This window comes from Saccostrea echinata, unplaced genomic scaffold (assembly GCF_033153115.1).
Source record: "Saccostrea echinata isolate AGI-Se365-2 ecotype Australia unplaced genomic scaffold, CSIRO_AGI_Sech_v1 ptg000030l, whole genome shotgun sequence".
In the NCBI taxonomy this organism is placed as follows: Eukaryota; Metazoa; Mollusca; class Bivalvia; order Ostreida; family Ostreidae; genus Saccostrea; species Saccostrea echinata.
In genome coordinates, this window is record NW_026889779.1 from 22,365,028 (window position 1) to 22,387,638 (window position 22,611).

The window sequence follows — 22,611 nt, forward strand, 5'->3', positions numbered from 1 at the left end:
TTGGTCCTCCTGGCATCTGTACGTCGTGCATGTTAGCTTCTTGTCTCCAGGCACCGGGCTCCGGATTGTGATCATCATCCTTCTGGTCAAGTTGGGTATTTTGTAAAGTCGGGTAGCGCAATCTCATGAGGTTATGAAGGCAAACACAACACTCTATGATGTCTTGAATCACTGCTGGGAATTGCTGCATGAGTGTGAGTAATACCTGCCATCTTTGTGCCAAAATACCAAAAGCATTTTCAATCACACGGCGACCCCTTGATATTCTGTAGTTTGTTATTAAGTGCTCTCTGGTTAGACCTCATTGCGAATAAGGTTTCATCAGATATGTCCTCAACCCAAATGCATCATCTCCCAGATTCGTTAAAAAATTTGAGCATCAGACATAGAACCAAGACCTCCGCAGTCAATCCATAGAAATTTGTAATCAGCATCTGCCAGTGCTAGTAGCACTACGGAAAAGATGTTTTTGTAATTGTGGTAAAGCGAGCCACTGTTCGGGGGACATCTGATGGCCACGTGTTTTCCATCTAGGGCACCGCATGCATGTGGGACATTCCATCTGTTCTTGAACTCGTCTGTTATGAGAGTCCATTCATCTGGAGTTGTTGGACATTTTATCACTTCATCTTTGAATCCCTCACAAATAGCCTGGCAAACCTCAGGAATGAGACACGCTATCGTATTCTTAGCCACTCTGAAGTTATACATTAGACTAGGGTACTTATCTCCTGAAGCGAAAAGTCTGATAGTAATGGCAAGTTTGACACCTGGTTCTAGCGCTTTCCTTCAGCCTGTATCTTTCTTCTGAATCCTAGGGCCAACTCTCTGGAGCAGCTCATCGAACATCGCTGGTTCCATCTTCAAAATGTTGAAGAAGAAATTGGTGTCTTCCATTCGGAGTTCTCGCAGGAGTGTGTCATACTGTCCAAACTGGAACCTCCTATCTGCAGATAGCCATGGCCGTACCCAGTATCTTCTTGGCCTTCTTCTGCGCCTCCGCCTGTTAACTATCTGTGCAATTTCAAGTTCAACTAGCATTTGTTCTTGCTGAAGTAAATCCAGATGAATCAGATCATCATTAATACGTCCCTTCATGTTTAAAGTTTGGACAGAAGCGAAAAATATGTTTCAAACCCGAGATATATATACATCATCGCCAAAATGGTACTAGAAGCGTAATACAATCGTAATACGATCGGCACCACCGTAGCGATATCGTCGTACAGTCATCCAGGTCTGCGTAGCGTCGTAGTATGATCTTGAATGTCGTAGCGGCAGCGTAGTGTAAACGCAGTAAACGCGGCCGTTGGTCGTCAACGGTATGCGTAACATCGTAGTAGAAGCGTGTTAGCAGCGTGTTTGACGTAGGGACATCGTAGTACGGTCGTAATGAAGACCATAATTTGCCAAATTGCTCGATTTAGACGTCGATCGGCTCCGATCCAAAACTTTTTCAGATCGTGGCTTGATCGGGATGATCGTCGTAAAGTCGAAGCTCTGTGTGAAAGGGGGGGGGGACACATGTACATGTAAGCCGAATGTTGACTGACGTTTTTCATATAAATTGTTAGGGGAAATCCTAATCTAGAGTCAATTTTTTGTGGGGGAAATCTTACTCTAAAGCATATTTTTGGGGGGCAACCTTACTCTAGAGCGAGTTCTCCGGAGGAAGGATTAGACTGAATTTCACATTAATGTTTCCTTGTACATGTTACACCATGGATTTGCTTTATTCACATAACTGTTTTGGTAAATTTATATGAAAAATGAAGTCTTAAACTTCTTGCTTTAGCTATGATCATTTTTCAACCAAGGAAATATGCAACGCGAGATTTCAACATTGTGGAAAAGATGAAGATATATAACAAGAAATTGCATAAACTCTAAATAAGCAATACTGTGACAGCTATAATTTATCAACAGTTCATTCCATGAAGATGACAGATGAAAGTTAAAATCCAAATACACCCAGGTATAAATTTCCTCTCTATCTTTTCCCTCTTCTCCATTTTCTCATGGTTGTTGTAGGCATTATCGTAGCTGAAAGTAATACATCTTAAAATAATTAACATGTTCTTAAAGCTCTAATTCCACCATTATCTCAAACAGAAAGGCTAGGTCCATTTGATTTTTCTAAGGCTAATAAAAGTATTTATGGACCAAACAGGCAGCCCTGTACCCATGAAGGATACATAAAAATCTTATTACACTCAAGTTTTCAAATGCTGCGGGAGACCAGGTGAGCAGAAACTACTTTTACTGATTTTTCCTTACTAAGGAAACTAGGAGTTCGGATGCTATATTAAGTGTAATATTCATAGCAAATAAATTGTGTGTAACAAATCTCTGTTACCATGAGGACATTTGCATTATGTTTGTATAGTCTAATGAGTCATGTAAGGCCTTGAGTAAAATAAAAGTTTCAAAATTAAAATTAAATAAAAGTCATCCTTGTTAATCCTGAATTACAATGGACTCTTGAGCTTGATTATTTATTGTTTGTATGTTACTTTCACATTTCATACTAGCCTTGAAATATTTGTTTTTAGAGTATAAAAATGATAAAAAAATATGATACAATTATTTTGAATATTGTCGAGTATTTAATCATTAATAATATGTTTGATAATTTCATTTCATTACGTTTATTATAGATTAGGCTTAATTCAAATTTGTGTTTAAAATATCAGCTTGTGATCTAACGAAATATCTTCATGTAAAGAATATAACTGTTTAAAAACTTAATAGAAAATAATACAGGTATAGATTAAATTAGTTTTTAAAATCTGAGGTTAAAGAGGAATTTCCGAAAATTTAGCTATAGTACATTTCAGATAAAGTAAAAAAAAAATAATAATGTTTCTTCAAACGGAATTAATAAACTATACATACTTGTTGTCATGGTGATGTTGGATTTGTAGAAATAGTGCGCTCCATCAATTGTTTGCAAATCAGAGTTGTTCTTATTCAATACTACTGTATGTGCCTTTGTATTAAAATATTACAGAGATTCATTACATGGATTGTCATTTTCTCCATCAATAAAAAGAAATTTGAATATTTTATCTTGAAAAAAATTGTTTGAAATTCGTGGTTTTCAAAACCATATTTTTTATATTGCTATAAGGTAATTATTTTAAGGAATTATTCTATTTTAATAAGAAATAATATCATGGTAACTAATAGTATATCATATTATTTCTGAAATTCCTAGATTACGTGTTACAAGACTTACTCCGTATATTTTCTCTGAATATTTCATTAAAAAAATAATTTACTTGTAGTGAAGTTTATATGTTTTTTATTCTGTGTGGAAGTTGGATGTTTGAAATCGAGAAATATCAATCAAGTTAAACCCTTATTATACTTAATAATTAAAACTTCCCCTGCATGCCTGGCAATGTTTGAGTTTAAGATTAAATGTGAAAGTTAGACATGAAGATTCCAAGTGGCAGATGGTTGCACACTCTCCAGTGTTGTTTGCAGGTTTTGGACTTTGCCAGATGCATAATTTAGGTTTAATAATCCCAAGGCCTATAAAATCCGGCGAGGAGTCGAAAATGCCTCTACCGAGAACTGAAAAAGGGAAATAAATGCATTGAGAGTTAATTAAAAAAAAAATACCAAAAAAATCAAAGAAGGTAATTAATAAAAGAAAAAAATCAATTACTCCTCGAACTTTACCTTCCTGATTCTGAACCAAAATTGAAAGAAAAATATATGTCCCAATATTCATTTCACAGAGTCTAAAATTAATCCCGACTGAAATGACAGATGAAAGATTCGGCTTTCGTTGATGGATGGCCTATCAAAATTGCTATGAATCTAAGGGTCTGTGAACCTTTCTGTGTAAGTTTGCATGCAATTTTGTTATGCTTTAAACAATTGGACATGTATTATTAATTTGAGAAGATGGCATTGACCCATAATAACGGTACATACGTTAATTAACTAATGCATGTATTCTAAAACCCTTTTTTCACGAAATGAAAAGATATACTACGCTCATATCTCTTGTGAATGTTTTAAAACATGACACATAGTAAAAAAAAAAGATCCGTATTAAAAGATGTCAAAATTCACTACATTCATGAATTATTCTTTCAACGCTCTCTCTGAATGTATATGACATTTGCATTCGAAGTGAATTTTACATATTTATCAATATTCAAAGTTTCAATAATTAGTTGGTATTCAAGTTGCTATATTTTAAAGAAATCCATTGGAAAATGAAGCCTTCCTTGAATTATAACCAGTATCAATAAAACGAGTGAGCAAAATGAATATACGTTCAAGTCATAGTTATGATTAAAGAGGTATTCAATGATTTGAAGTTGATCATGAAAGTAATTTCACGAGTGGGACATGTTTTTTTTTATTTTATTTTATTTTTTTTTAAATTAAGTTTTAAAAGCACAAATGAAAGAACAACCAAAAAACTCTCTCACGAGTAAAATATATTCCGTATGAAATTACAAAACTAGAAAACATTGACTTTTTGGTTTCTTTCATTATCTTGATTTTCTTTTTGGTCCTGACTGATACCTCTTTATTAAGATACAAAGCAAGATTTGCGGTGAGCATATAATACCTTAAGAATAATGGGGAAAAACTTAAAATTTTTTCATATGAGGAAGGACAGGGATGAAATGCTTATAATAAATTCAATAACTGTAGTGCGTGCGATTTTATTCTGCACACCTGTGGCGGTAACCATGGAAGAACGCTTAATGATCGGGAGGTACCTGGTTCGATTCTCGTTCCCGGTGACGAATAATGACCCCCGTAGAAAAATAACCGGGGGTCATTTTTCAACGATGAAAAATGACCTCCCAGCTGTAGAAAAATGAATTTTTTGTAGAAAAAGAACCCTACGGATCAATATTCTACATGTGCAACATTTTGAAATTTGACCCCTTTGAAAAAATAACCCCCATCAGAACAGAGTGATACAAAGTTTATAAAAAAAAGTTGATTGATGACAGTGTTTGGTTCTGAACGTGTTATTCTCTTACGTTTTTCTGACAAACACTGGAAGAACATGTGCACGGAATTAAAATGTAATATGAGAGCATTACATGTGTTTAGATCTATTATACCTATTTGGATATTTTACTAGAGAAAGACACTAATGGGAAACTAACAAAAAACAAACAATGATAAACTTGATGACTTCAACTTTTCTATCGTCCACTTCCCTTATTTATGTAGCAATAAACCATTATCACCTGCATACTGTGTTTATGTCTCTCAGTTGTTACGCGAGAGCATGTTCTACTTACGAACAATTTCTAAAACTAGAGAAACTATTGACAAATAAGTGGATAATACAAGGATATCAACAGTCTTGTTTGTCAACAGTTAAGTCGAATGTTGACTGACGTTTTTCATACAAATTGTTAAGTCATTATTTTCACACTGAATTGTCTATAGATGGATTTTCCGTTTGCCCGATCATTCCAATGAGGAACAGTCGGTGTGACCGGTCAACAAGGGATGCTTACTCCTCCATGGCACCTGATCCCACCTCTGATGATTTTTGAGGGACTCTTTGCACCTCTCCAATGAAATGTTCCGATGGACATTTGAGCTTGATTACTGGTCGTTATATACATATTTCATTTTTTGAGTTTTTAGCACACAATAAGAATCTCACAATAGATACGTCACAGTGCCTATCGCTTAAAACTGTTGTCTTAATCTTTCTCTTTCATCCGTTTCATATTTTCATATTTTACTACTTATAAACATTTATTGCCAACTAACAACTAAACTATTGACAAACGGGATGATTTCCGAAACGGCCTCTTCTTACACGTGTTTATGTAGTAAAATTCTACAATCAACTGCATATGGTGTGTAAGTCTCTAACTTATTCGGTACGCTAGAGCATGCTCCGTATACGATCAACTTTTAAACAGGCAGGATACCGACAAATAAGATGATGTATTAGGGCTTTTCAACAATCTCCATCAAAGTCAGCATTTCGAAAATACCATTTGGGGAACATAATAATAAAATGGATATATTACTGGAGAGAGAGAGAGAGAGAGAGGGAGAAAGAGAATAGCATATGGCCGATAATCACTGGTTCTCCAATTATAAGCTAAGGAACCAAGCACACTCCTTATGGCACTCTCCGAGGTCTTTTAAAGCGACAATCTATAGCCTTGGATCATTGCTTGTTACAGACATACATGTCCCGACAAAATTTCTGTACGACAAAAAATTTCCCGACAATCCACTTTTAAGATACTGGGGCACTATCTCAGAGTCAATAAATTTTAGAAATTACAAGTATTTAAAATGGGTATATGTATGGTTCGTACCTCGTTTTTTTTTTTGAAAATCATATCAGACATAATTACCAAGGAAATGCTACGCATACAGTATAAATATAATTGATCGTATATCTTTATACTTCTAGCTTTCTTTTTTTTTTTAAATCGGTCTGAATTATGATTTACGCCATGAAAATCCTAAATCTTTAAGTTTGATTTATGCACGTTTCAGTGATTTTTTTGTACAATATACAAAAAAAGTACATGTATATTAACTCTCGAAATTGGTTATAACAAACTTTATGCAAAGGTTAAACACGAAGATATTCGAATGAATCTTTTCAAACATTGTGCTTAATGTCTTCTATTAAAACCATATATATATGTATATATATATATATATATATATATATATATATATATATATATATATATATATATATATATATATATATATATATATATATATTTTTTTTTTTTTTTTTTTTTTTTTTTTTTTTTTTTTTTTTTTTTAGAAATTTGGGAGGGGATAAATTTTATTTTATTTTTATTTATTTATTTATTTTTTTGCAAGGGAATCACAATTTTTACTTTTTATATTCACCTTGGAGTATACTTTTATTATTCAATGTAAATAAAACGTTGACACTAGGTTTTGAATATTGAGCATACTGAGTTTTGTTCCATGTCATGAGGTATGTGGACCGCTGCTACCGTTCGATTTATTAATTAGTCTAAATTTATTTAAGCAGTGATCATTATGAATGATTATCGAGTTCTAAATGAATGCAAGTGCCATACTTTGCGATATTATTGTTAAACTACAACTTTTGCCTTGCTGCAGGAACAAAAACATTTATGTTGATTTTCGAAATTCTGTTACTGATTACAGACAGAAAAATCAATTCTTGAGCAGTGTGTTAATTTTTCTGTGCTTCAATTTAAATAATATGGCATAAAATACATACCAATGAATTGGAACTAATACAACACGTAATTGGTGACATCACTGTATGTAGGCAAGCTACATGTATGTATAGCTAAATATGTAGTGAATGGACAAGCGCTGTTAAGGAGTAATGTTTACATGCTTAAAAAATACCAACAATAGTCGTGGATACGTAAACCTGTAGTTGACGATATATCAAGGCAATATTCGATCCCGGTGCAAATTACGTCACTTCCGTTTCGCAAAGGACAAATTAACCTTCCCACAAACACACAGTTGCATTACTTTATCCCCTCCAACTTCGTTGCGAAAGTTTAAAATTATGAAAACTCAAAAAAAATCGCCATAACGCAAGGTACAAAAGCTGTATTTGCCATTTCAAACTCTTAAAAAACACACACATTCAACGTCGAAATCCAGTAATCTGTCTATGATACTTATATGAGAAATGTACTTTAAGCCACCTCAAAGGAAAGGTAATGACATAAAGCTTAAGACATGGAAAATAATTTCAATTTTGGGGGAAAAATAGGCATGATTAAATGGAAATTATTAATTTCATATGCTGTGAATCAGGGAACTATACACTGTTTTGAAAATAAAAATGAGTTTTTAAATACAGGATTAGGTTTTAAAAAATCCAGGAATTGTATGCTTAATGCCTGCCATACAATATGATTTACGTAATGATAACTGATTAGGTATATTGAAAAGTAAGAAGAAAAGATTGAACTTTTTATGGGTGTTTTTAGCATTGTTGCTAATTGTTCATTTTAAATAAGCAAGGGCTGATGTTTATAGACAAAACATAAAAATCTTGAATGATTATTTGACAATAAATTCACCTCATATGTTTACTGGTTGAATTATTTCCATGCAAATAAGGGAGCTTTTAAATAAGTGAACACATTTAAAAAGAAACACATGAGCCGTAATTACCTGCTGTTGACGTTTCTTTGCAAACTAAGCAGTCCACGACTTATTATTAGCTTTCTCCTATATAATTTATCAGGTAAAATCATTGTTGATCCTTCAAATATGTACATATACGATATCGTCTAAAATTGCTACAAGTGGGTTCCTTAAAAAGGACTTTACATATTTAATGTATGTTCAACATAGAAATGTGCATTAAATATTTGTCAAATTTGACATACTTTTCAAAAATGTATTTTTTATGGTATACATACGTTTTAAAGTTGTATTGATAATGTTACAATTTTACCCATAAACCTAAAATCAATATATTGCATAAGCAAAATAGATCATTTGATATTTTTCAGTGTCACATACATTAAATTCAAAATTACGAGTATAAGAAAAATATTGAATTTTCTTTCAAAAAATTTTCAAATAGATCTATATCAACATCCATGAATGTTGTTTGCTTTAATGTCATACATTTACACTTCAATAGGCTCAAGAGCTACCAGCACTATAAACTTTTAATTAAAAAGATGACATTAAAGGATATTGATCGATTTCGTAAATACTGTAAACGATACGAATCCTGAACAGAGCAAAAACATACTCTATAAACTCTATATCAAAATAGACCAAAGGATCAATACACAGCAAAGTTGCTACACATTTTAAATTATTTGATTGCTTATTCAAAAACCTTTATATCTCGTTAACGATTAACTCTGACTGATGTTCAAAGACCTTTATCAAAGATTCACAATTACATCAATAAACCAATCAAAGACCTCGTGTTACTCTACAGTACTCTTCCCTTGAGATTCCAAAAAGTCTATAATATACAAGAAATTTCCCTACATTTTTCTGTCTATTTGAGCATTTCCATATGATGCACTGTGATGCCTTTTCAATGCCTCAATGTGCCTGCCCCTAGTACTAGTCTTTGTCATTTTATACACTCCCTGACGTCCCTTCCCAATACCTGGTAGTCATTTAGTACCCTTGTGTATCCAATGATTGTTTCCTAAAGTACTTAAAAGGTGTGAAAATGTTTCAAAACAACAAATGAAAAGAGAAAATCTTTTATTTGAAACCATTCATAAAATTCTGAAATGTTTTGATTTATCTTTTATTGAAATTTTGAGTACATGTATTTCAAAATTAATTCAATTCAATTTTTAATATGAGATCTTTTCTCAAATGTTTAAATATTACATATTTTGTGGTTTACGGTTACGCTGGTATCTTTGTTCGTTGAAATGCAATGCAATTTAATTCTCTCTTTTATATGGCTATTTTTTTGGTTGATTCTCTTATTGATGTTTTGGTGCCCAAAACACGAAATTTAGCAGCCTTCAAATATTATTTGAACAAGTAACCAATTTTGGAATCTGTTAGTTCAATTACTTTTATTTCATAATAACACGAACACCACCTTTGTATCCTCCAGATACAAATCGACATAGTGTTGAGTTGCATTGCTCTCTCCTATGATGCAGTGCTTGTTTCCGTAGTAAATTGTTCTAGTAGCAGAGATTTGGTTGTTTCTGACGTAATGTCATCTGTCTTAGGTACAGTGGTTGGATCCAAAGTAAGGCCATCTAATACAGAGACGGTAATTGTGTTTGATACATCAGTTTTTTCTTTACCATTGGAACCCCTTGGTGATTTCTTGGTGATTGCTTCCGTTGTAGGAGGAATTGTTGTGGGCTTGACGTAGGCTACATAGTAGAATATAAAAAAAGGATTGATATAGTGAATAATAATGAGATTTATGAATGTAAATTATTGCTCATAAAATTTGTAATTTTCGCGTATTTTTTATCTTCTCATTAATTAATGGTAAAATTACTTAAACAGGTAGAATTTGCGATTAATAATAAACCTTATGCGCAGTATATATCATGGATCTGTAAAATTAGCATCAGTACTAAGAATGATACTTCATAATCCGGATTACATAATTTAGAGGAATTACGCTGTGAAAGTAAGAAACGTCTATTAGCTGTTGGCAATGTGCTGTTCAATAGTCGGTGAGATTAATGTAGACCTTTAAGAACACATAAGAAAGAAATTCTGTTGAAATATCTTGCCGACATTCGGTGGACCACGCTAACAAAAATTAAGAGGAGTCAAGATCTAGTAAAATTGTTAAGACTGTCTTTTGGTGCTAGATCAATTATGACGTCATAATTAATTTAAACTTGATTTTCTCCCGCTAAAATAATGTAGAAAATGAAGCATTTTCATGGAATTTAATTTGAAATTATGTCAAAATTAACCCCGATACCTATATTTCGATTTTATATCATTTTAAAGAAAATGTCAAAAAGATATGAAAAACCGTTTTCTGAGAGACTGTGGGCAAAATTGACACATTTCCTTTTTCCGAGATTAAACAAACTCCCATTTTTATACCTGACCTTCTTCATTTTTCATTGAAAATAACAGTTTAAAACCTGTTTTTTTCGATGCATTTATTTAAATATATGGTACCAACACACCTTTCACCAAGTTATATTTGTAAAGGATCATTGAAAGAACTCGTTTCTCAAATTTGAGAAATCTGCAGGCACCTTTCACTTACTCAATCTTGATCTTAAACATTTCGAATTAGACGCCAACTTTCTGGAGTGCAATCCTCGGCAATACATTGTACTTTTGGCTAATGTACTAGTTGTTCGAATGGTTCGATTATCACTGCAAAATCTGCAGGCACCTTTCACTTGCTCAATCTTGACCTTAAACATTTCGAATTAGACGCCAACTTTCTGGAGTTCAATCCTCGGCAATACATTGTACTTTTGGCTAATGTACTAGTTGTTCGAATGGTTCGATTATCATTGTAAACAATGTTATATTCCGGAAATCTTGAAAGATTTAATTTATTAAATGCGATCTCGACTTTTCAAGCGGTAGTTAGGTAGATTACCTCGAGGTGATCGCCATACTAAGTATTGGCAACTATTTTATGTTTTACTTTCATACTTATTCATCTTTTTTACACCAACTTCAAAATGAAGGACTTTTTTTAAAAATTCTAAATACATGTACACAGTTTATCATACTTTTCCTATAGAAGTATTGTGCTCCAGGTTCGGGGATCAATTCTTCTGACTGTATGGTAAAAAGCATGGAGTGTCCCTGAAAAAGAGACGTGGTTTATATACTGCAAGAAGTAGCTTGCTAGCTAATTGGCACCTCCCCCCCCCACACAGAGAGAGAGAGAGAGAGAGAGAGAGAGAGAGAGAGAGAGAAAGAGAGATACCCGACAATCTTTTGTAATCCAATTATAGGAAAATGATCTGCAGCTGGAAAGAAAAGCACACTTCTTGGCGCACACTCCGAGGTCTTCAGCGGCAATCGCATTCCAAAGATTGTTTTTAACTACTGAAACATCCATGTAACTTAGTGATGACTGAAATATATCTCGACAGTTCACTGCAAATTTAAAAAAGGTTTTTAAGGAAATGCCATTCTTTTATGCAACTCAACAGAGCTTTTTTTATGCTTTACTATTGTTTTCCTATCAAAATTCGTTAATCTTTATTAAAAAAAAAATTAATACAAATTGTAAAAAATAATATTTGATATGTACTTACCATATCATATCAATAATTAAACTAAATATTATAAATGTTTGTATTATTTACAAATTAAAGCTGCCAAAACTCTCAAAAGTAGATGAGCTCACCTTTGGAAACAAAGTGTAAACAAAAGATGCCCACGAAGATACATGTACGCATTAACAAAAACATAGCACGTCCAATTAATTCAAAGATTCACCAGTCTTTGAGATGAATAAGTTTACGGAAGGACATACATGGTGGGATGACAATTGATTTAAAAGCCAAATGTAAACATATTGATTTAAATTAAAAGCAAAGTTTTATTCATGACAGATGTATAACTGGTATGATTTAGCAAATATTCGGGTGCTTCAAATTATTTTGAAAATATTAACGACGTATGACATGAAAAAAGTCTCCTCTGGATCGCCAAGATCGAATTTTAACAAAATTAATATTACAATAAAAAATAATCAAAAATACAACCAAATAATGAAACGTATGCAATGCGAAATATATTTTTATCGTAATCATGTTAATGCATGGTGTTTTTTTCCTCAGCAAGAATTTTTTTGGTTTGTTTGTATGTTGTTTAACGTCCCTCTCGAGAATTTTTCACTCATATGGAGACCCCACCATTTGCCGGTGGAGAGCTGCAAATTTTGTCCTATGCTCGGCACTTACAGCCATTGAGCAGTGAGGGATCTTGATCGTGCCAGCACCTACTGCGACACGGGACCTCGGTTTATACGGTCTCATCCGAAGGACCGGTCTCCACGTCCCACAATAGGATTCGAATCCGCGACGTAAGGATCAACTCCCTACTTTGCGACTCTAGTGCAGACGCTCTAGCCACTGCGCCACGCGGGCGACAATTTTTTTAGGTAATGAAATATGTGGAGATAACGAACAGTATTCAAGCTCATATAAGTCCATTAAACAAAACAAAATAGGAGCAGAGCAAACACAGACCTCCGAACATCAGAGATGGGATCAGGTGCCATGGGGGAGTGAGCATCCCCTGCCGACCGGTCACACCCGCCGTGTGCTCCTTGTCATGATGGGGAAATAACGGAAAAGCCGTCGATAATTCAGTGTGTAAATAATGGTCTAACAATTAGTATGAAAAACGTCAGTCAGCATTTGACTCAATGATAAATTGTATTTGCTGACAAGGTCATTGTATCGACCATAGAACTTACGAAATGATGACTTTAAACGAGACAGCTGATATTCTTGTTTCATCAACTTGTTTGTCAATAATTTACCTCGTTTTAGAAATTGTACATACGTAGAGCATGCTCTTGCGTATCGAATTAACTGAGAGATACATACCCCGTATGCAGGTGATGAAGGTATATTGCTGCATAAGTAAGGGAAGTTGACGATTGAAAAGTTAAAGTCATCACATTTATCTTAAAGCTTGGTTGTTAGATTACCATTAAGTGATTAACGTCTTTTTCAAGTAAAATATCCAAATATGAAAAAAGATGTGTCAGACTCTGTGGTATCTTTTATCTCAAGCTCACCGGGATATATCGTATCGACATAAGAATGGAAATAGCTATTGTTTATTGACAATACGTCGTCGATATATCTAAATGTCGAGTTGAAGACCACAGCAAGTGTTTTCTTCTTTTCACGTATAAGATTTCTGACAAAATCTGCTTCATATGAATACAAAAAAAAGGTATGCTAATAACGGGGCGCAATTGGTACCCATGGAAATTCCAATAGATTGTTGGAAGACCTGATCTCGAAAAACCACATAGATATTGTCAATCAGAAACTCAAGCATCTTTTTAATGTCAACTTCAGAGTACTTGTGTAAACTTAATTTTAACGGAAAGAAGATAAAATCAGATTATTTTTCATTACAAATACCCAGTGACATGTGAGAAAAACGGATTTTTAACTTCAGAATTTTATCCTTATATGTATCATGTAAGTTCTGCATGCCAAATTTCTTCTACATATGTAGGTCTGTTTAAATCTGTTTGCACTATTAATATTGTCAGCAGTTTATATAAGTCATACCGGTTTGAATAGGGCCTACTGATAAGATAGTGTTTGTTGCTTCTCTTATTTATCAGAGAATATATGATGTCATATTTTAAAACACTTTAGTAGATAAATTGTGGGGGGGGGGGGGGGGGGGGGGTGAAGGTAGTGGTGGAACGAAATAGAATGGAACTCAAAATGTAAATGCATAAATATATGTGTCAATTATTTACATTAAAATGATCTTGTCCATATAACAGATCATAATTAGATGCTGTCATAAGACAGTATTACCCGCACTAAGGTGTTTGCGTCTAAATGCACACTCCTTCATTTTTGGGTAACCAAGGAAAAAGCCAGAATAATTGCATAATTTACACAGTACATGTATTTGTCAAAACGAGCACAAAATCCTCAGGTGAACATGTGGCCCATGGGCCTCTTACGTAAGTATTTCAAATACTAAATTTAATACCAGTCTAAAATTAAAGAATTTAATTAATGATATTTTTATGTCAAAACAGAGTATTGGTTTGCATGCATGAACAAACTGGGGGTGGGGGTGGGGGGGGGAGGAGAAGGAGTTATCTCTGCATGTCTTAATTGTTGAAAACACCTATTTGTGAATATTAACCCCACTTCCGACTTGTCATCATAATTTACTCTTCTCACAACATACATGTACATGTTTATGACTCAATAATAAAGACTTCTGGTCATATTCCTAGTTCTCCCTTGAATCTGGAATGATGATATAAATATTTTAAGAATGATTAAGAGTTGAACAGGTCTGGCATCTTAAAATTGATTAAACTCTGTGGTGGAATTAGCTTTACTGGTATAGCTTGATTTTGCTATTCAAAACACATTTTAAAATTAGCTATTTATAATCATACCGATTTCTAAAATATGCAGTTTTTCAACATGGATAAAAGTTACACTATTCTGAAAATAAATGCATGAAAAAAAAAATGCTTTTCAAATATTGTAGCTCTTTCCGAGCACTTACGATCATAAATTTTTAGTTTTGCATAAGACTATAAACCTGGCTTTTTTTTCTCTCCCTCCTTTTCTTTCTCTCTTTCTGACATCTACTAGGGCCAAAAATTAAAATGGAATAGTATAAGAAAAATTTTTTTTTAATTGATCAAATTTTTAGGACTTTATACTGTGTAATTTATACTGCAGCTAGAATGATATCCCTCCCAGATATGTTAAAAAATAAGTTTACTCACAATCATGTCTTTGATCTACATCTAATTACAAAAGGACACAACCAGAAGTCTTTTTCATAATTTGTTACAAATGTTACATGTAACTCCTATTACTCAAGAACATGTAAGTTCCTCAGTTAAATCTCTTAGAAAATACACAACTGTCTTCAGTGTATGCAAATATAAATTGAATTTTTTAATAATTTGAAACAACTCACTCAACTTCAACTGATTTGTTTAGACAGGTAAACTTACCCCTTAGGGTATCATACATGAGCCTCGACCTACAAAAAGTTTTAAGTTATGTGAAACTTCATTACATAGTGTTAATTCAAGTTTATCTAAGTCATGACCTCATGGGTAGGGTGGGACCACATTTTTTTTTTACATGGGATTGTATAGGAAAAAATCTTCAAAATCCTCTCAAGAACCATTGGGCAAGAAAAAAATTAAACTTATGTGAAAACTCCGTAACAGTGTGCAGAATCAAATATGTTCTTTCAAAACTCTTCTCTTCCTACAGCTTTGACCCCGGATTTCATTAATACTTGGATTACAAGTAGACTAAGAGAAAACAAGAAAAAAAGAAGGCAATGTTGATAAAATACAATGTCGACTCGATGTCGTCCAACATTGCAATGAAAGATGTAAAGGAGAAAAAAGAATGAAATGTTGACACGATGTTGACTTGATATCGCCAAACATTGCGATGTTGACGATGTGAACGATGTAGAGAATAAAACAAGAATGCAATGTTGACAAGATGTCCTCTCGATGTCGTTTAACATTGCAAGATAAAAACACAAGGATATCGTCCAACATTGCTATATCGACAGTGTAATCAGAATAAGAGAGTGCAATGTTTACACGATGTCGACTTGATGTCATCCAAAATTGGGATGTTGAAATAGATAACAACGCTATTTGAATAAGAAGCAATGTGTAAATGTGTGTTATGAATTTATAGGTATATATACAGCGATGTCGACAATATCGATAAAACATCGTACACTGGACATACCTGTTATTTTGGGGATACTTTCATTTTCTATAGAAAAGGGGAATAACTCTTATCATTACAGTAAATGATGGATGGCATTAGTGCATTTTTCTATATTGAAGAAATACAAAATTATTTTTTGTAAAATTCCATTCATAGAATGATTACAAAAGTGAGACATTTTCTAACCATTTGAAGATGATTGATATTTATACCCAGTGTTCGATGTACTCCCTCTTCTCTTGATCATTAGAATATAGGTCAAGTTTTATATTTCAGTCTTAATATAAATAGACACCTTCCAGAAATATATACATGTACCAGGTACATCTCCTACCAAAATACCTTGATACCTGAAAATCAGAATGTTTATTAAATGGAAATTAACTTACACATGTGTACTGAAAGTAGATGAACTGTTGTTGAACCATTTTGTTATGTTTATGCTGACTTAACACAAACACACACACCCTCACCCCCCCCCCCCCCCCCGACACACACAAATGAATTTTATAGAGTTTAAATGAAGCGATCTTGATTAAAAAAGGGATATAACATCATAATATTTCTTTTTATTTAATCAAACACTACTCACAAATTTTAAGAACATATTTACATGGATAAAAGAAATTGATTATAACCAATAAAAATTCTTGAGTTGTCTCTCTTGTAGAAATAATTATCTGTTGCAATGAATGCTTCCTGTGCTAGGGTTCATAACCCGGAATATGGATAAGGTTGGGAGTTGTGGTAATGTCATATGTCGTAGGTGCAGTGATTGGATTCAATGTAAGGTCTTCTAATACAGATACGATAGTTGTGGTTGATAATCAGTTTTTTCTTTACCATTTGAACCCTTTGGTGATTTCTTAGTGGCTTTCGTTGTAGGTGTGATTGTTGTGGGTTTGACGTAGGCTACATAACATGATATAAATAAGGAGTGATGTAGTGAACAATAATGAGACTTATATTATGAATGTAAATTATTGCTCGTAAAATTGGTAATTTTTTATTTTCTCATTAATCAATGGTAAACTAACTTAAACATGTAGAATTTGCGATTAATAATAACCCTCGAGCACAGTCTATATCATGGATTTGTAAAATTAGCATCAGTACTAAGTTATTAACTCTCAACTGATACTTCGCGATTACAAAAGGCCAAATAAAAAAAATATGTGTGGTTCCGGTTACCCGACCGTCCCTTTTTTCCCCCAAACCCTAAATTTTTTTCGGCAATTTTCATATTTTTTCCGGAATTTCCCCCCGCTTTCCGTCACCGGCGGAACATACTAAAGACCTGATATATGTATCAAGGTGTACTTACAAAAACTTGATGGCCTGATATTTTGAATGAACAAATATTTCCAGTGAAGACCTGATATTTTTAAATGACTTGCAACTGATGCTTTTAAATGACCTGATTTATTTTACAACGTTCTTTTTTAAAAAAAAGAAACATTTAAATGGTTTTTAGACACAAAAAAAGTTTGCAGCAATTTATGAAAAAATTGACCTTGAAATGACCTGATAATTTTCTACTAAAGACCTGATATTTTGGAATGACCTGATAGGTTTCACTGACCTGATTTATTCTTATAACATATTTCAAGGAAAATAAAACAGATTTCAATGTTAAACTTTATGAAATATGAATATTTGCAGCAATACATTTTCATTTAAAAATATCAGGTCCATAGAGATGAAACATCAGGTCAATCAAAATATCAGGTCATCAAGTTTTGCGAATATACCATGATATATAGCAAAAAAAATCTACCTATTACCGACTAAAAGTATATTTTTAATATAATATCAGCTATTATCATCAATATTATTGTTTGAATTAATAATTTTATATGATTTTTTTTTTCATCAGGTCCATATCAGGTGTTTAGTATATCAAATCTTTAGTATGTTCCGTCATCGGCTCCGGTATAAGTTTCAACACGTAGTTTTAATACGTAGTGCAAGTGTTTAATAGTGTTAAATCTAAAGCAAGCTAGCATGGCGCGGCAGTATGTTTTTTTTTCCAGAGCCATGTTTTTGTTTTGTTTTGTTTTGTTTTTTTGTTTTTTTTTTGCTTGCCAAAATTAAATAAATATGCCTCACTGGCGAGATTCACTAATAGTTGCTTATTTTAACCAGCGCTTGCTGATTAGTCTCTTTGTTTATTTAATGCACGCAAACGTGTAAAGTCAGGATAGGAAATCACTTCTCGCTTGAACACAGACAGACAACTGGCCAGGTAACATGCCTACAGGAGTTAGGGGGAAGATAACATGAGAAAACATCATTTTGAATGCATTGATTACGCAAGAATTAGCCCAATGTGTAAGATTGATTAACTTGTAAATTGTTAAATAAATATTTAATTATTTATATCAGGATCGTTTCTTTTAAATGGAAAGTATTAAAAATCACAGTTGATGAGGAAAAGTGAAAAACAAGATTGTTGATTGTACCTAAATAAAGTCAACTTACACAGTACCAACTAGATGAAATCCCGCGCAAGCGCGGAGAATTAAATTTATACCACTACCGACAGAAACATTCCAATAATATATATTGTAGTTTTTTCCTGACAGCCTACAGGCTTATAGCAGGAAGATATACTTTGTTCAAAATCCCGGATGAAGTGGATGTACGTCCCCCCCTTTAGTAAAAGCTTGAAAAATAACTATTTCATTAATTGACATTACTTATTGTGAAACCTGTTATACTACAGTGCAGGGAACTAATTTTGTTACATAAACCAGCATCAGCATAAGCATTAGTAGCATCAGGATCGAGCTAGCATCAGTATCAGCATTTAAAAAACAGCATTACCAGGATCAGCATCAGCAAGCAAAGGATAAAACCAGCATTGACCTACATAAAATCAGCATTATCCTACTAGCATCAGAAAATCAATGAGTTTTAATTCAGTAAAAAATTAAAAAAGAAAGAAAGAATATTGGTTAAAGTATTCACATTATTGATACATAGTGAGATATTATGATCAAATAATTGTAAAAGGCACTTTTATTGCTTTAAACGGCAATGCTGAAATTCATTATCTACTTCCGGTAGCATGATGCTACTTCCGGTAGCATTGACCTAATTATAAAACAGCATCAGGATAAAGATTACTAGCATCAAATCAGCGAGCAAAGGAAGCATTCAAATCAGCAAGCAAAGGAAGCATTCAAATCAGCATTGATGCTCTAACAAAATTAGTTTCCTGCACTGTATGTTATGGATATTGTACTTCAGGTGCTCTAATTTCATTTCCGTCAAGGATAAAAGCAGCGAACGGGCACATTTTACTGATAATTTGAATTATTAGTCGTTTTGGGGGGTGGGGGGGGGGAAATTAGCTTTCAATGCCCTATGAATAGACCCAGTATTTGATACAAAAGACAGTATTCAGAAAAAAAAAACTGAAATGCATTAATTAGAGCAAAATAATTTACAGCTTTATTTGTATTTAAACAATACCTTATTCATTAATTTTCTGTTTTCATGTTTTGGTAAATGTAAGATTGATATTTCTGAACTAGATCAATCTTTAGACAGGGTTTTGAAACATTGCTTGTTGAAAATCTCACATGAGAGAAATAGAGAAGTACATGTATTGAAAAATTTGATACAGTGTATAATGTTGTGTTTACGTTCGACATATAAATAATAGATAATAAAACAATAAAAAATCTACATCTTTTTGTATCATATAATGTACTAAAAATTACCAACAACACGATCAACTAAAAATTGTGAAATTTTCGGGACGCCCTGTCCCTTCCTCAGGACAAAGAACAAAGTTATGAAGTAATAAAAAAAAAGAAGAGGAAATAGGAAAAAACAACTAGCACTACAACTAAACTACCAAACACTATTTTTACATGTTTAATTTGAAAGTTTATAACCAATTATTTAGAAAGAAATCTGTACCGCTGTGAAACACGTCCGGTCTCCGTGTCGTTGGTCACTTTTAGTAATTTATATAAAAATATTTACATTTTCAATGTCTTTGTCCGTGATAAAATTACAAATTGTAAAAATACTTTATTTCTCCATAAATCTACTGGTTCATCGATAGGCGTGGTTAAAAAAAAATCACGTGCGGGGCGGGACAAATAGAGACAGAAGCGGGGCTATTAGCACGGGAATTTGCAGAATCAGGAGCATGTAAATATAAGGAATAACTGTCAGATTTTTTGGATTCATGATGATGATCAATAGATTGGCTTGCGTGATAATTTTATGCATAAACGCCTTCGGCGTTTATGCAAATTATCACGCAAGCCACTCGATTGATCACATCATGAATCCAAAAAATTAGACAGTTATTCCTTAATTCAATTCTTGACCTTGCATCTTTTAAATAGATCCGACACAGGATATACAGTGTTGTGGTTTTCTAGTGCCCCCTTTTTCTTTAATTATCTTTTTATCTCTCTCTCTCTCTCTCTCTCAGGCTTTGTAGTAACCACTTATTATATAAAATCCACTAATGATGAAGATTAGCTTTCATAATGACTTTGCCTCCATTTATGATAAAAAAGTATCATTGATCAACCACCATATTTACCATTATTGATTTTAGGTACACTTATAATACAAATCATGTCAAACAAGAATAGCAGTCTCAATGCAATAAATATTATTTATGGATGCAAACTCATCGATTTCATTAGTGTTTTCTTTTTCATTAGTTACCACAAGACTTCTTCAAGTCCCCAGGATACATAAAGGTCATTCCGAGCACGGTGGTTTTTAACAAAAGGTGTCACAACAGTATTTCGCTCGAAGTTTATGTCAAAATATGGCTGACGCGACATAATTCCCGAATTTTTCATAGGATTTGATTTTTTTATGAGATGAAAAACTATGTAAAGTTCCTGTTTTTACCAGATGTATTAACATTTAAAGCGTGCTGAATTTTTTGTACATCGAACTTGAAGGGGGAATGATTAGGCCCTGCGTTTTTTAATCACCTGGTCGACTTCGCTGATTGTATGATTTTTGGTACTAAAATGTTTATGAAGAATTGATTTACAAGATAAGATAAGGAAACTTCTCAAAAGTGTCATTTAAAGTAAGACTGGCTCCTCAAAATTGAGCATTTTTGGTAAGAGTATATAGCAAAATTGAATACCGTAGCGCAACCAAATGGCTTTTGCAGTTAGACTCTGCATACAGTGCTCTGTTGATATTAAGCAACGAGATGTTAGATAACTTTGGACAAATTTCCTCAGAGCAGATTGAAAAAAAGACAAACTTTAAAGAGGAACAATTAACAAAAAGATTTTTCTCTGGTTGCATTCGCTAAAAAAAAGGACAAAGAAATAAGTAAAGATGACAAACAATCTCTTAAACTCTGTACGCAATACGAATCGTGAACAGGAAAATAGCACAAACCCCTGGAAACATCATAGGTTAGGTCAGGTTCCCAGAAAAGAATTAGAATCCCCTGTCGACCGGCCACATCTGCCGTGACCCTTTGTTGATCAGGTAAACAGAGTAGTTCTTAGTCACAATTAGCATGAAACAATGGCTTGACAATAGCATGAAACACGTCATTCAAAAAGACTCAGCTGTATTTGCAAACAAGGCCATTTTTATGAAATTAAAAAGTGCAAATGCTGCCTTTAATCGAGATTGTAGAAAGCCCTTTAACATAAACTTATTTGTCGTTAGCCCCTCGGTTTAATTACTCAGAACATTTTCTTGTGTACTAAATCAACTGAGAGACAAAAAACCCATATGCAGGTGATAATTGAATATTGCTACATAAATACGGGAAGTTGGAGAAGGAAAAACTGAAGTCATCGCATGTGTCATGTAGTTTATTTGTTAGTTGGCCATTAAAGTCTACAGTCAATATGAAACACATGTAGTACTCTGCGTTGTCTTTTATTTCGAGTTCACTGGGATGTCCTTAATCGACATCTGGATGATAGTTATTAATGTTAATTGATAAAACGTCGTCGACATATGTACATCTGAGTGTCGAATTGAAGGTCACAGTAAGAGCTTTCTGCTCATATAGGAATTTTTGAATGAATTCTGCTTCATAAGGGCTAATAAAAAGCACAAACAGTGCCAATCGTAATCCAAAAAGATTTTGGGAAGACCAGGTTTCTAAAGTAATGCATTCGTGTAGAATTTGTTTTTTAACAAAGTAATTTTGAGGATGATCAATCACAGGATATGAAAATTTCTGAGAATTTCTGAAAATTTCCACTTTTATTGAAGAAGAATTTGTCTATGATGTCAAAAAGCCTATATTTTTTATTTATCGTGAGAAATAGTTAACCTAGAGACCATTCATAAAGGACAAAACATGATGGGCATGGAGTCTCTAACAGGGTTGATTTTCTTGGCATTGTTTTTATATTCATTAAAAACCATTGTCTTTGTCTCTTTGAAATTAATTATAGACTAGATTGTATGTAATTCAAACTGACATTATTTCTAAGAAGATCAAATTAATTCATTCAGGAATTTCTTTTTTCATGTTCTACTGTTGCTTTGAAAAAGTTTACGTAGCATTACAGGTTCGATTTCTGTAACTCTTTTTGCCCGATTGCAAACCTTAGTAAACGTTAAAGCCTGTTTAAAGAGATTTTTTTTTAAGAAAAATTCACATAAGCACAAAATGAATGAATTAAAGATAAATTTAAAACTC

At 33.2% G+C, this 22,611-nt stretch overlaps 1 protein-coding gene across 1 annotated transcript; it reads right to left on the reverse strand.

The window, feature by feature from the left end:
• Positions 1-363: 363 nt before the first annotated feature.
• Positions 364-711, reverse strand: LOC133196952 (uncharacterized). Its single transcript, XM_061332796.1, has one exon. It carries the CDS (start codon positions 709-711, stop codon positions 364-366), a length of 348 nt encoding a protein of 115 aa, XP_061188780.1.
• Between the last annotated feature and the right edge of the window lie 21,900 nt (positions 712-22,611).